Source organism: Dermacentor silvarum, chromosome 1, assembly GCF_013339745.2.
Source record: "Dermacentor silvarum isolate Dsil-2018 chromosome 1, BIME_Dsil_1.4, whole genome shotgun sequence".
NCBI classification, from domain to species: domain Eukaryota; kingdom Metazoa; phylum Arthropoda; class Arachnida; order Ixodida; family Ixodidae; genus Dermacentor; species Dermacentor silvarum.
This window is the reverse complement of record NC_051154.1, coordinates 45,250,786-45,263,273: the sequence shown is the minus strand read 5'-3', so window position 1 is coordinate 45,263,273 and position 12,488 is coordinate 45,250,786. Positions and strand designations below refer to the sequence as shown.

The 12,488-nt window shown below is 51.2% G+C and overlaps 1 protein-coding gene across 2 annotated transcripts in view; it reads right to left on the bottom strand.

Moving 5' to 3' along the window:
• Nucleotides 1-8,770: 8,770 nt before the first annotated feature.
• The window catches only part of LOC125945535 (uncharacterized), a 320,959-nt gene continuing 317,241 nt past the window's right edge, over nucleotides 8,771-12,488 (bottom strand). For both annotated transcript variants that reach the window (XM_049667386.1, XM_049667393.1), the window contains exon 2: nucleotides 8,771-9,098. In XM_049667386.1, coding sequence (XP_049523343.1) covers nucleotides 8,958-9,098 — 141 coding nt within the window. In that variant the 3' untranslated portion in view covers nucleotides 8,771-8,957. The remainder of the gene's footprint in view (nucleotides 9,099-12,488) is intronic.

Sequence of the window (12,488 nt, the reverse complement as noted above, 5' to 3'; positions counted from 1 at the left end):
TTCGGTGACCGCATTCACCTCGCTTCCGGCTACTAACCCGTCTAACTCATCACTGCTTACAGCTGCCTCTGGAATCGTTCCATGGTCCTGTGACCGCTGCTCAATAGGGAATAAGCCTATCAGTCTCTGAGTCTCCTCACGTGCTTTTGCCCTGAAAGCTCCCTTGCTGGTGGTGGATTTTCCCGGTTGCCTCAGCATTTGCTCCGACCTATTCGAGAAGCAATGCGTGACCTTGTCTGGCAGGCTGGCCGAAATTGCCGCCGCCGTACACACTTGGCCTAAAGGGCCTTCCGTTTCTGGTGCGGGAAAACCGCCGCTCTCTTCGCTTTGTGTGTGTGCCACTTGCATCACACCTTTTCCAGAGCTTTCTACCCTAGTCATCTCAGTGCTACTGTTTTCTTCAACAGGCTCGCCTTTTTCATTGTCTTTTGGGCCTTCGAAGTCGGCCTGCCATGCTACACCAAAGCGTCTGAACAAAGCCCTCTTAGCCCTGTCGTAGTCGCGCGCTTTCTCCTCTGACAAGCAATGCATGAAACACGCACCGACACCAAACGGGAGAAGTGCTCCTAATCGCTCGGCCCACCAGTCCCGGCTGACACCCTCTTTCTCACACACTCGTTCAAAACCGGCGAGGAAATTAACAATACCCTCGTCTGTCTCGAAAGTGTGGAGCTGGCGTCGCCGGTAATTCACGGGACCGCACCAAGGGGCGACGCTGCCGTTTAGCCACGCATGAGGTAGCCCGGAGACCAACTGCTAATCCCTCAGTCACAGGTGACAATTCTCGGCCGCGAGAAAGGGGCGCCAGGTTGAAGCGTCTGAGTCGGCGCCGGCCTCCTGTGTCCCGAAGGACCGCCAGACACAACAAGGGCTGCAGAATTAAGCACCTCTTTCCTCCTTTACAATCACCATATATAGAGAGAAAACGCGACTTTTTCCGTCGCGCGAAAGGCCGTGGGGGACGGGAGGGAGGGGAGGCGACGTTTAGCTGCGGCACCAAATGCGTATTTATATAAAGATGTTGCGAGGCGAGAAGGTGGGTAAGATTTCCAACGCAGCTCGACGAGTGCCCCATTCTGATCTCGTCGAAAACCTCCGAGCCGCCCCCAGATCCCAAACCCGGCAAGCAAATTAGTACAGACAACCTCAGGCCCATATCACTTACTTCGTGCGTAGGCAAACTCATGGAAGCCATGGTTAGAGACCGCCTCTCTCCGTACCTCGAAAGTAAGGGATACTTCGCGGATACCATGTTTGGTTTTAGGCCACATATGTCTGCACAAGACGTCCTCCTTCAACTAAATCGAGACATCATCCAACCCACCTATTCGACACACAATGACAGGGCAATTCTTGCTCTCGACCTTAAAGGTGCGTTCGATAATGTTAAACATGAGATCATTCTGACCAACTTAAGCCACACTCATTGCGGTAGGAAAACCTTTGCATATATCAGAGACTTCCTCTCAGATAGGCTGGCGATTCTCCGCATAGATGATGAGGAACATGGACCCTTTAAAATGGGTACGCGAGGGACCCCGCAAGGGGCGGTCATCTCCCCGTTACTATTTAATATAGCTATGATGAATCTCCCGCAGGTTTTGGCACAGGTATACAGGGGGTACATCACGCACTATACGCCGATGATGTCACAATTTGGGCAAATCAGGGCAGTATAGGCGAAATGGAAGACCGTCTCCAGCAGGCCGCCTCCATCGTGGACGCCTACGCGACTCAATGCGGATTGCAGTGCGGTACAGCTAAATCCGAACTCCTACATATCCGAGCAAACGTAAAAGACAGAACGACCCTGGACTTGACTCTATCAGGGGGTTCCATTCGGGTGGTCTCTGAGATCCGAATCTTAGGCCTTCTCATAAATAACAGAACAAAAAACGGAACTACGTTGGACAAGTTAAGCAAAGTAGGGGAACAGGTAGGACGTATGATCCGCCGAGTCTCAAACAAACGCGGGGGGTTACTAGGTAGGGACGCGCTTCGGCTCGCCCACGGCTTTGTAACCAGCAGGATTCTTTACTCAACTCCGTATTTAAGAATGACTAAACACGACGAGAACACGGCTGATGTAATCCTCAGGAAAGTAACCAAACGCGCCTTAGACCTGCCCATCAGCACTTCTAATCAGAAACTATCTGCCTTGGGGGTTCTTAACTCTATTCAGGAGCTCAGGGAGGCGCACCTCACAAATCAATACACACGGCTTATGCAGACCGCCCCGGGGCGTCGCCTGCTGGACCGCCTGTGCATTCAACACAACTGCGAACCTGAACACACGGAGCGCATCCCAGAGCTGTGGCGCACCAAACTCTGGGTGCCCCCACTCCCTCGTAATATGACGAAAGAAACACATGAAGGACGAAGACAGGCGCGTGCCAAAGCGCAAGAAAGACAGCTTGGCTCCCGTACTGGGGTTTACTATGTGGATGTAGCCGGACCTTCGCCCAGGGGATATTACACGGCGGCGGTTGTACATCAGGGAACTCAGGTGGACGGACTCTCATTTAGAGCCGCGAATATAAACCAAGCAGAGGAAGTCGCTGTCGCCTTGGCGGCTGCACACCCTCAATCCAAATGCATACTCACAGACTCTCGAAGGGCTTGTGAAAACTACTTGGCAGGGGAAATCTCTCCACTAGCCAACAAAATTCTGAGACTCTGCATCAGGGATCGGGATCCCGCACCAAAACGAATAATCTGGACTCCAGGCCATCAGGGCCTTCGAGGTAATGAAGCTGCAGACGCAGCAGCCCGCGCACTTATTCCCCGGGAACCTCCCTGTTGCCCTAAACAGCCTGAATGTCCTACTCCCCTACTACGGTTCAGTGCAATTCGACATTACTTCTGCGAGCAGCGCCGGGTGTACCCCCCTCCGGCAAAAGGCCTATCCAAAACTGAAGAACGCGTCCTACGGCACCTCCAAACTAATACGTTGCTCTGCCCAGCTATAGTAAAGCATTTCGATCCCAAAATAATGGGCAATGCCAGCACTGTGGTAATTTGGCAGATCTGTATCACATGGTCTGGGCCTGTCAACAGAATCCCAATCTATCCCCTATTCCCCACCCAACTCGAGAGGACTGGGAGGCGACCGTGCTCAACAGCTCCGGACTAGAGAAACAACGAGCTCTGGTCCAACGGGCTCGAGTGGCGGCTTCGACCAATGACGTCCCGGACTAAGGATGACACCTAGTTTCATGGAGCTCACGGGCTTCACCCTCTCTCTTTGTTCAATAAAAGTTTTCACCACCACCACCCCCAGAGGCACCGGGAACAGTCACCAACGCCGCGCGCGTTCGGTGCGAACGCGGGCAAAACGCAGACGGCGTCGACAACAGTTCTGCGCGTTGCCGGCGCTGCTGCATGTCCTAAGTTTATAGAGCTGATAAAACTACTATCCTTGCTCCGTATAGCTCTCTACTAATTTGTTATCGCAATTGATGCTTCGCCTTTCGGGTGAAACTGCGACATTTTTTTTTTTAATTTCCAGCAAGAAGTGTTTCAAAGCATTACACGGGGACAAGGTTTAAAACGGAACACTAATATACGGGTAACTTTTCAACGTATACGATGTAATTACAGGAAACTGAAACATTTAGTGCAACTGTTCGAAAAAAAGAAAAAAACAAGCTTCACTAAAAATCGGGTGGTAATTCACCAAGTTCGCACACCTCTGCCGTCTTTTTCTTTTTAGTATTGAGAGTAATTTCTGTTGATTGTATTTCGATCTCTTTAACCTCGACAGTACCATTACCTTAACTAGCGATACATTTATGCTGTAGACTTAAACACCAAGTCAAATTCTTTGTTTAATTAGTAAAATTGACTGCAACAAATGGTCTTTTTTTTTTTTTTAGCTGCACTGCTGCTACTGGGTTGGATCAGGTACCTCTGGGCACTCAATGCCATTTGTCCCTGCATCACGTATAGATTTTATAGCGACAAGAAATGAATGAAAATTCAAATTATTGGGGCCTCGATGGTTCACCATGTGTTTGAGAAATAGGTCTATTGTTACAAATAAAAATACCTGACAGGTGCATTTCCAGGTTTTTTCACTTATTATAATAGTACTTATATATATATATATATATATATATATATATATATATGTGGAGAAAGAGAGAGAGTCAGATCTGCGGTTTGTAGTGTAGTTTACACAACTTGTAGTGTGTGTGCAGCCGTGTGCGCGTGGGTGTGGGAGGTGTTGGCCGTGCAGCTGGCATTTACGCAACCCAAGGATGACCCTATTAAAATTTCCGGCGGTATGTGGTTTTCAACGGTCACGCACTAGCGAAAATACCGTATAGCTGTTAAGGCTTCCCTGTTTGCTGTCGCAAGTGGCACTTGACGAGCAATACGTAAAAAAAATAAAAAAATGGTGTACTGTGATGCTTCTCGAACGATTGCGATGAATCACGAAAGCTGTCTACTCGCGTGATGTTCTGAACAAGACGTTTACTTACGTTTACTTACGAAAGAACGTTTACTTACGTGTGAAGGGAAATGCCAGAGCCATTTGGAGCTTTAGTCTTGCACAAGAGGCACGAAGGTGCCATCGCGTCAACCGATGTCGTCGCACGACCACATGTCAGAGCTAAACTATACCAACCGAAACCACAGAAAACCCATAACGAAACTACCACGCATCCGAAAACACAAATACAAAATATCCGTAACCGAAACTCGCGTTATTGAATGAATGAGTACATCGTGAATTGCATAAATTACGTTAGCAAGCGCTTTCTGTAAGCTTATTATCCACACATCACCTTCATAAAGCCATCAGGTATTCGTTTTTTATGACACAACATAAGGCGACCTATGGTTGTTTTCATCTCTCAAAAATAATTGCGCTGGCCACATTGACGCGTTACAAGAAGGCGCCGACAAGATGGCGGCGCCCTAGCGGTCTCTCCTTTTTCGGCCCAGCCTTGCCTCTTGAGTCAGTTATATCACGGCCGGACTCGACTCCGCCCTCTGCGCGGAGGAGAGTCGAGTCCGGCCGTGGTTATATTAACTCTATGGCGAGCTCCACCACTGGAAAAGCTGGCGCCACCGTCGGCGTGACGTGGTATGAGAGATCACGTGGACACAGCGGCGGCGTCGTCTGCTCCGGAAGAGCCGAAGGGAGCTGAAAATAAAGTTTAGTCCCACCTTCGCCACAGTTCTGATTAAGTGGTGATGTTTTCCCGCTTCGGGTATCTGCTCGACAACACTTGAAAGCACTATAATAGACAGTGTCTGCCTTTAAAGGCGTCCGACGTGGTAGGCTATTGCTCGGTGCCGCAGTGCCGTACGCGTACGCAACAGAGCCCGGTGTCAGCCTTCACACGTACCCGGAGGCCAAGAAGCTACGTGTAGCGTGGATAGGGAAACTTAGAACCGGCACCCAGCCATCGGCTACAACTCGGGTGTTTAGCAAGCACTTCCGTGAGGAATATTTCTGCTACGGTATTGGGGTGCAATAGGGAGTTTTAGTATAGCGGAAAACGCTTACGTTAGCGTTAGCGTGCGATGCAATGCTAACGCAAAGAAAGGCTGCACTGTGCGGTACAAAGTAGTGTTTTAGAAAAGCGGAACGGAGCAAAACGCTAACTAACGCGAATACACTTGGGCGCCATCTCGAGGCGGATACAGCAAACATGAGCAAACCCTATCTTTAAGCCTACTCCGCCGCTAATCGATAACGTATATCGAAAACAACGCCCATTTGTCACCTGTACGCCGTTGTCGAAGCATCATCACACAAATCTGAAGCAAACACGAGCATTAGTGGGGAACGAATGAGCCGAACAGTGCAGGCCGACGACTCGATAGATCCGAAGTGGACGGCTCTCGCTTCAACAGGCGCCAGTATCTTGCCCTACGTACGGAATAGAAACCCTTGCGTGCGTTAGCGTTGAACGCCATATTCCGGAAATAGCGTACGTACGTAAGAGTTCTGGCTACGCTTACGTTCTGCGCATGCGCAGTTTGCAGCACGCAACGCTAACGCTGAATCCTTGCGTTTGCTGTTTTCCGCTATACTAAATCTCCCTAATGTTCGGTGAGTAGCAGAAAGCGCGCACTGAGAAGCTCGCCCGCGCGCATTGCCGCGAGTTTTAGATTAGGGGGACGCAAGCGTAGGGGCACGCTAGCGCTTGGGGCAGCGGTACTGCGCACGCGCAGTACTGCTGCCCCAAGCGCTAGCGTGCCCCTACGCTTGCGTCCCCCTAATCTAAAACTCTCTAATATCATGAAGATTTGGTTTATGAACTTATTGATGCTAGATTTTGGCACGTGCACCAGAATGGAACGGTAAGAAGCACATTAAAAAAAAGGCATGTCATATGGTCTTTTTGTGTTAGCACCAAACAATGAATGTACTCGATTAACAAAAAGAAGCAGCGGGAAATTCCTCGTTGAGAAGACCGATAAACATACAGTGCGACGCAACTTGAGAAAAAACGATAGTGAAACGTCCAAGAACTTAGAAGAAAAAAAATCTTGAATCGTCGCGATGGTTCATCACGAGATGCCGTATAGCGTCGAAGTCCCTATAGTTACACGAAAATATTTTTGAACAGCTCTGGAACCGTCCACGCAACAATGGTTGCTTGTGTTTGTGAAATGTTCATATGCTGCGGCATGGTACGAAAACGCGCTCGCAGCGAAAGCGAACGAAACATTGTGCGCGGACATGCTTGCAGACGCGCAGTCGGTCGCAGCGAAACCGTACGATCACTGCATTGAGGCTTCATTATGTTATGCTCCATTTGGTTATACAGACAGCACACTATCAGAACATATTTCACATAGTCTGCTCTCGGCGATTGCCTACCTTTCATGCAAGAAGCTGGCTCGGGGCACTCCATCACTGCGACCACGCGCAATGGGCGTTCATTGTACGTATTCTTTAATGAGATAGCGCCTGTAAATTATTTTGCGCTTACTGTTTGCACAAGATTATTATTTTGACAGTAAGAAATTTCCCTCGTTTTGAGAGTACGTACAGAAATGACCAGGAGGGGGCTTCCGTGTGGTGTTTTTTATTGAGCGACGACAGGGGCCAAACCTATTAGGAGCGCGTGGCATTATCCCTCGCACTACGCAAGCGAGGCACTTCCGACAGATGGCGACTCCGTAAATCCTAGCCCCCAATGCCAGTTGTACCAGCGACGGTTGTCTGAGATTGAGATTTTCGCTGGCACCATAATTTGTTAGGGGAGGACCCACAAAATCATAATAAAGTAATTTAATTGTTCAAAATAAACACATGGGGCAGGGGAGGGGGCATCCTGACCCCACCTCGTTCCTGCACTCGCTGTCAGAAAAGGGGGCAAAGTAAACATTCGATCCCCCTCTCCCCAATACACATACACTCTCCTTCGAAAGAGGACGCTGTCGGATGCACACTGGCCAACCCAACAAAACAGCTGAGGCCAAGTTTTGTTTCATAATAGCGCCGTGAATCATTACTTCACGGCGCGTTTCAGGTAGACGACGGGCGGAAGCATACATAGCATTTGACCTATATACACCTCCGGTGGTTGATATCACCGTGTTAACAACATGCAGCCAAGCGCCTTCCACAGTATTTCGTTCTCCGATCACGAATGTCAAGAATGAGAAAAATTGGCGATAATATAGAGTAAGTGCCTTCTCGTGCAAGGGAAACTAGGTTATTTGCGTCCTTTTGAATCGTGCTGTAAGCTTACCATCTGAATGTGGACGGGTGTCAGATGTAACAGGTGTCATCATCTGTTATATATTTACACACACACACACACACACACACACACACACACACACACACACACACACACACACACACACACACACACACACACACACACACACACACACACACACACACACACCACACACACACACACACACACACACATATATATATATATATATATATATATATATATATATATATATATATATATACGCGTGTGTGTGCGCGTTTCAGCGAACTCTTTGAACAAGTTTTAAAGGTTGCCTGTGGCAGACAGCACAATACTAGTTCATGAGCTGATCTACTCGAAGAGGTGGAGATTAGTGGCACAAAAAATTGAAATGCATGATTGATTACTTAACAAAAATGCACTCTATAAATTTTTAACTAATTACCTAATGGCCCATATTGAAATGTACCAATTCTAGCCGTGGAGTTCGCAAGGCGGGTCCACTTGGAACGAATTCTCGGGAGGACACCAGTTTCGGGATATTATTCGCCAACTATATATGGATTGGCGTTCCAGTTACTTTCTTAACCAAGCGTCGTGTTCGGAATTCAAGCACAAAAGTAATATATATATATATATATATATATATATACATAGAGAGAGAGAGAGAGTGGGGGAGGGTGCAAATTAAGATGAAGCTGGCGCCCCCCCCCCGCCCCCCTCCCGCATGTCGGAAATTAGTTGGTTACTGCTAGCTAGGAGTGTTACCAAGACGGCGAACGAGCAATAACTATTTAATTTTGCGTCTGGCCCTAATTGAAGCACGCGTCCTGGTTGCTTAGTTCGCGCGATGCAATCCCGTCCGCGGTGGCCGCATTTCGATGTGGGCGAGATGCATGAACGACCGTGGACCATTCATTGGGTGCACATTAAAGAGCCCCAGGTATACATTCAAAATACAACGCAGCCTGCAGCCATTTATTATCGCATAATAGAGGGAAAGAGGCAGTTCATGCACGTAGACGAATACATTTGAGTGGGACATTTACGCATTCAAATAAGTTTTTATTGTGAGGTCATAGTTGCCCGGGCGTAAAAATGCGGGCTTTGGAACGGAAATATATAAAAAAAAACGTATACACTAATTATTATTTTGGTTGAACACGGCAACGCTAATAAGTGTGCGTTGCGCTGACGGCGGAAAATCACCCACAGACACTGATGGGGGAAAACACGTTGTAGTCAAGGACCACCCTGGTCGGGTCAGTCCTTCGGTTCGGGAAGCGACCGCAGTTCAGGACTTCCCGGTGTCGCACACATGCTTGGAGCGGAGTGTTGCCAAGCTGCGCCCAGCGTAGGGTTCGTCAGCAGGATCGCCTGGAGCGTGCGTTTCGTAGCGGGCACCTGACCGAGCAGCAGCGGGATGTTGGTAGTGCAGACGGCGTTGTCCGCTGTGTTGTGCCAGATGCCGCGTAGACCGTTGCTGCGCTGGATGTTCAGCTGCGTGATGGTCGCCTTGCACAAAGTCAGGTCGCCGCGTCGCGTCCAGCCATCCTCCGCCAGCCAAAGTTGGCGTCCCGCTGCGTCTCCGAGCTGTAGCGCCGCCCGCCTCGGCATGCTGCGGTCCACGTTGTCCAGTAGCCTTCTGGTCGAGAACAGTCTCTTCAGGGAAGGAATGTGGCAGCTCGTCAGTTGTCTCCCTGCAGCCCGCTCCGTCGTGGTTGACACTGCTGCTGAGGATGCGTTCCCTATGGCGGACTGGAAGGTCTGCACGATTCAGAACGAGCCACGTCATATACTCTCGCTGTTGTTGTTGTTACTCTCGCTGCCAGCGCCTCGCAGGTCGCGCGCGATCTTCGTCGTCTTCGCTTCGTTGCCGGAAATGCAGCGTGTGCATTTGCTTTTGCGGAAAGCTTGTATAAAATGTATTTTTTAACAAGCAGAGTTGTGGGTACTTTATTCAAACTGGCGAAACATATGCGACAGACGGTAGCTAAACCTTTGATGGATATGTTTTTTTTTTTTCCCTTTGCGGTTGCTGCTTTTCGAAATATATTTTTTCTTTTTTGGCTAGCATGAAGACGCAAGGAAAGGCGAAGCCCATTTGTTGTCATATAACTCTATCCACGAGAGGCGCGTGCGTTTGCCGTTTTGTCGCATATGTTAGGCGTCCCAATTTCTCGTAACCATCGTAAACTAGATTTCATTAAAATGCGGATCGTTTCAAACCTACCTGAAGAATGTTTTCTGGGACCCTTTTGTAGTGCCGGGAAAACGTGAAAGCGATGCCAGCACAAACGGCTCCTTTGTGCTTCAATGCATAAAGCGATCTTTTGTTAAGAAAATAACTGGAACGCCAATGATTTTTCCGCAAGGTTCGGGATTTAATATCTCGAAGCTGGTCTCATCCTGAGAATTCGTTCCAATTAGATCCGCCTTGCGGACTCCAAGCTAGAATTTGTAAATTGCGATATGGGCCATAAGGTAATTAGTTAAAGCCCAATGAGTGATTTTTTGGTAATTAGTCGAGTATGCTGTTTAATTTTTTTGCGCAAGTGGTGTGCGCCTCTTCGACTAGATCAGCTCATGAACTAGAATTGTGCTATCTGCCACAGGCAAGCTCTAAAAATTTTGAAAGCGTTCGATCAAACACCCTGTTTAATATAGGGTATTCATTTTCAATTTTTACGGAATTTAAAAAAATTTCCAAGATTACTCCATCTCCCGCTAAAGGAACCAGGGTGTGGATGGAAGCAGCGGGGAGATGGTTAGCTTGAGCGGAGATGGTTTCGCGGCAGGCGGCCCGAGCGCTTATCGCAGCGCTGCACAGGAGAGAGAATGAAGCGCGCGCGCTCCGTCATTTTCATACCGCGGAACTACCGTGGCGCCCCCAGCGAGTATGCAGCTGTCGCACCACCGGTCCGTGTGCGCCGCTCCGGATTTCCTAGAGGAGAGAAAGGGGGAAAACGTATAGGAGGAGAGGGGGAGGGGACGCGACATGCGCTGTGGGGGTGCTGGACGCGGGCGCCACTCTGTACAGTAGAGGATGCCTAGAGAGGAAGGGGGGAGCGTAGGAGAGGATAGAGGGAAGGGGGGCGCGCCTTCGCTGTGGGGTGTTGGACGCGGGCGACGCTGCGACAGTAGAGGATTCCTAGGGGAGAGAAAGGGGGGAGCGTAGGGGAGGAGAGGGGGAGGGGAGCGCATTGCGGACTGGTGGGGGTGCTGGACGCGGGCGCCGCTCCGTACAGTAGAGGATTCCTAGAGGAGAAAGGGGGAAGCGTAGAGAGGGGGAGGGGACGCGCATGCGCTGTGGGGGTTGTACGCGGGCGCCGCTCCGTACAGTAGAGTATTCCTAGAGGAGAAGGGGGGAGCGTAGGAGAGGAGAGGGGAGGGACGCGCATGCGCTGTGGGGGTGTTGGACGCGGGCGCCGCTGCGGACAGTAGATTCCTAGGGAGAGAAAGGGGGGAGCGTAGGGGAGGATAGGGGGAGGGCACGCGCATGCGCTGTGGGGTGCTGGACGCGGGCGCCGCTCCGTACAGTAAGGATTCCTAGAGGAGAAAAAGGGGAGCGTAGGAGAGGGACGCGCATGCGCTGTGGGGTTCTGGACGCGGGCGCCGCTCCGTACAGTAGAGGATTCCTAGAGGAGAAAGGGGGAGCGTAGAGAGAGAGGGGAGGGGACGCGCATGCTCTGTGGGGGTGTTGGACGCGGGCGCCGCTCCGTACAGTAGAGGATTCCTAGAGAGAGAAAGGGGGAGCGTAGAGAAGAGGGGGAGGGGATGCGCATGCGCTGTGGGGGTGCTGGACGCGGGCGCCGCTCCGTACAGTAGAGATTCCTAGGAGAGAAAAGGGGGAGCGTAGGAGAGGAGAGAGAGGGGGATGGGACGCGCATGCGCTTGGGGGTGTTGGACGCGGGCGCCGCTCCGTACAGTAGAGGATTCCTAGAGAGAAAGGGGAGCGTAGGGAGGAGAGGGGAGGGGACGCGCATGCGCTGTGTGGGTGCTGGACGCGACCGCTGCTCCGTACAGTAGAGGATTCCTAGAGAGAAGGGGGAGCGTAGGAGAGGGGAGGGGACGCGCATGCGCTTGGGGGTGTTGGACGCGGGCGCCGCTCCGTACAGTAGAGGATTCCTAGAGGAGAAAGGGGGAGCGTAGGAGAGGGAGGGGAGGGACGCGCATGCGCTGTGGGGGTGCTGACGCGGGCGCCGCTCCGTACTGTAGAGGATTCCTAGAGGAAAGGGGGAGCGTAGGAGAGGAGAGAGGGGGGGTCGCGCATGCGCTGTGTGGTGTGTCGGACGCGGTCGCCGCTCCGTACAGTAGAGGATCCTAGAGGATAGAAAAGGGGGGAGCGTAGGAGAGGAGAGAGAGGGGGAGGGGACGCGCATCGCTGTGGGGGTGTTGGACGCGCGGGCGCGCTCCGTCCGTAAGAGGAATTCCTACAGAGAGAAAGGGGGGAGCGTAGGAGAGAGGGAAGGGGTTGCTCATGCGCTGTGGGGTGCTGGACGCGGGCGCCGCTCCGTACAGTATAGGATTCCTAAGGAGAGAAAGGGGTAGCGTAGGAGAAAGAGAGAGAGGGGGAGGGGATGCGCTGTGTGGGTGTTGGACGCGGGCGCCGCTCCGTACAGTAGAGGATTCCTAGAGATAAAGGGGGAGCGTAGGAGAGGAGAGAGGGGAGGGACGCGCATGCGCCTGTGGGGGTGCTGACCGGCGCGCCGACGACCGTCCGTAGAGGTTCCCTAGAGAAAGGGAGCGTAAGATAGAGGGGACCGATCTCTGTGGGGTTCCGACGCGGGCGCC